The sequence below is a fragment of the Plasmodium gaboni genome, assembly GCF_001602025.1.
Source record: "Plasmodium gaboni strain SY75 chromosome Unknown, whole genome shotgun sequence".
NCBI lineage: Eukaryota > Apicomplexa > Aconoidasida > Haemosporida > Plasmodiidae > Plasmodium > Plasmodium gaboni.
In genome coordinates, this window is record NW_017385294.1 from 1 (window position 1) to 823 (window position 823).

At 19.4% G+C, this 823-nt stretch overlaps 1 pseudogene across 1 annotated transcript; it reads left to right on the plus strand.

Moving 5' to 3' along the window:
* PGSY75_0011600E (hypothetical protein) lies at positions 1–823 on the plus strand (annotated as a pseudogene; the record flags this gene model as incomplete). The annotated part of the gene is given in 2 exon segments: positions 1–568; positions 570–823. Coding segments are annotated over 2 exon segments (822 nt in total), but the record flags the coding sequence as incomplete, so codon positions are not given.

Below are 823 nucleotides of genomic sequence, written 5' to 3' on the forward strand. Positions count from 1 at the left end.
AAAATGTGATGACTCCAAAAAATGTGATGACAACAAAAAATGTGATGACAACAAAAAATGTGATTACACCAAAAAATATGATGACAATAAAAACATTTTGGACACCAAAAAATGTGATGATATTTATATAGACATTTTATTTTCTTACACAGGATTTTGTGATATTATTTTCTCAGTTACTTGTGGAGTGTATAGAAAAAAATATGCATGCTATAATATTTCTACAGTTCCTTGGTTTGGCTATAGAAATTGGGGGTTCTTAAAGAACTGTATGAAAAATGACATGGTGTCTATAAGAATAGATATTCATAATATTAAAGAAAAGAATGAAATAAAAGAAATATATTTAAATAATATTATATCAGAGATAAAGGATAAAAAAGATAATAAGAAAAATGTAAATTTATTAAACGATCATCAAAATGATAATAAAGATAATAATAATGTTTTTAATAATCAGGATATAAATTTATATCAACATAATATTATACATATAGATGATAATATAAAAAAAAAAAAAGAATCTAATAATAATATATATATTAAAAAAAAAAATGTTTTTCAAAAAAAATGATAATAATAATAATAATATATATGATATACATAAAAATATTATACGTCAATATAATAAACTGGATTCTATATCAGGAAGTAATAAAATAACTTACATCAATAATAATAAAATAAATTTTCAAGAAATCAATAATGTCAAAAGTAAGGAAAATATATTTACATTAGAATCTAAACTTAATAAAAATATTAATCATAGAAAGGAACACACAACAAAAAATGACATCAACAATAATAATATATGTAGTAATAA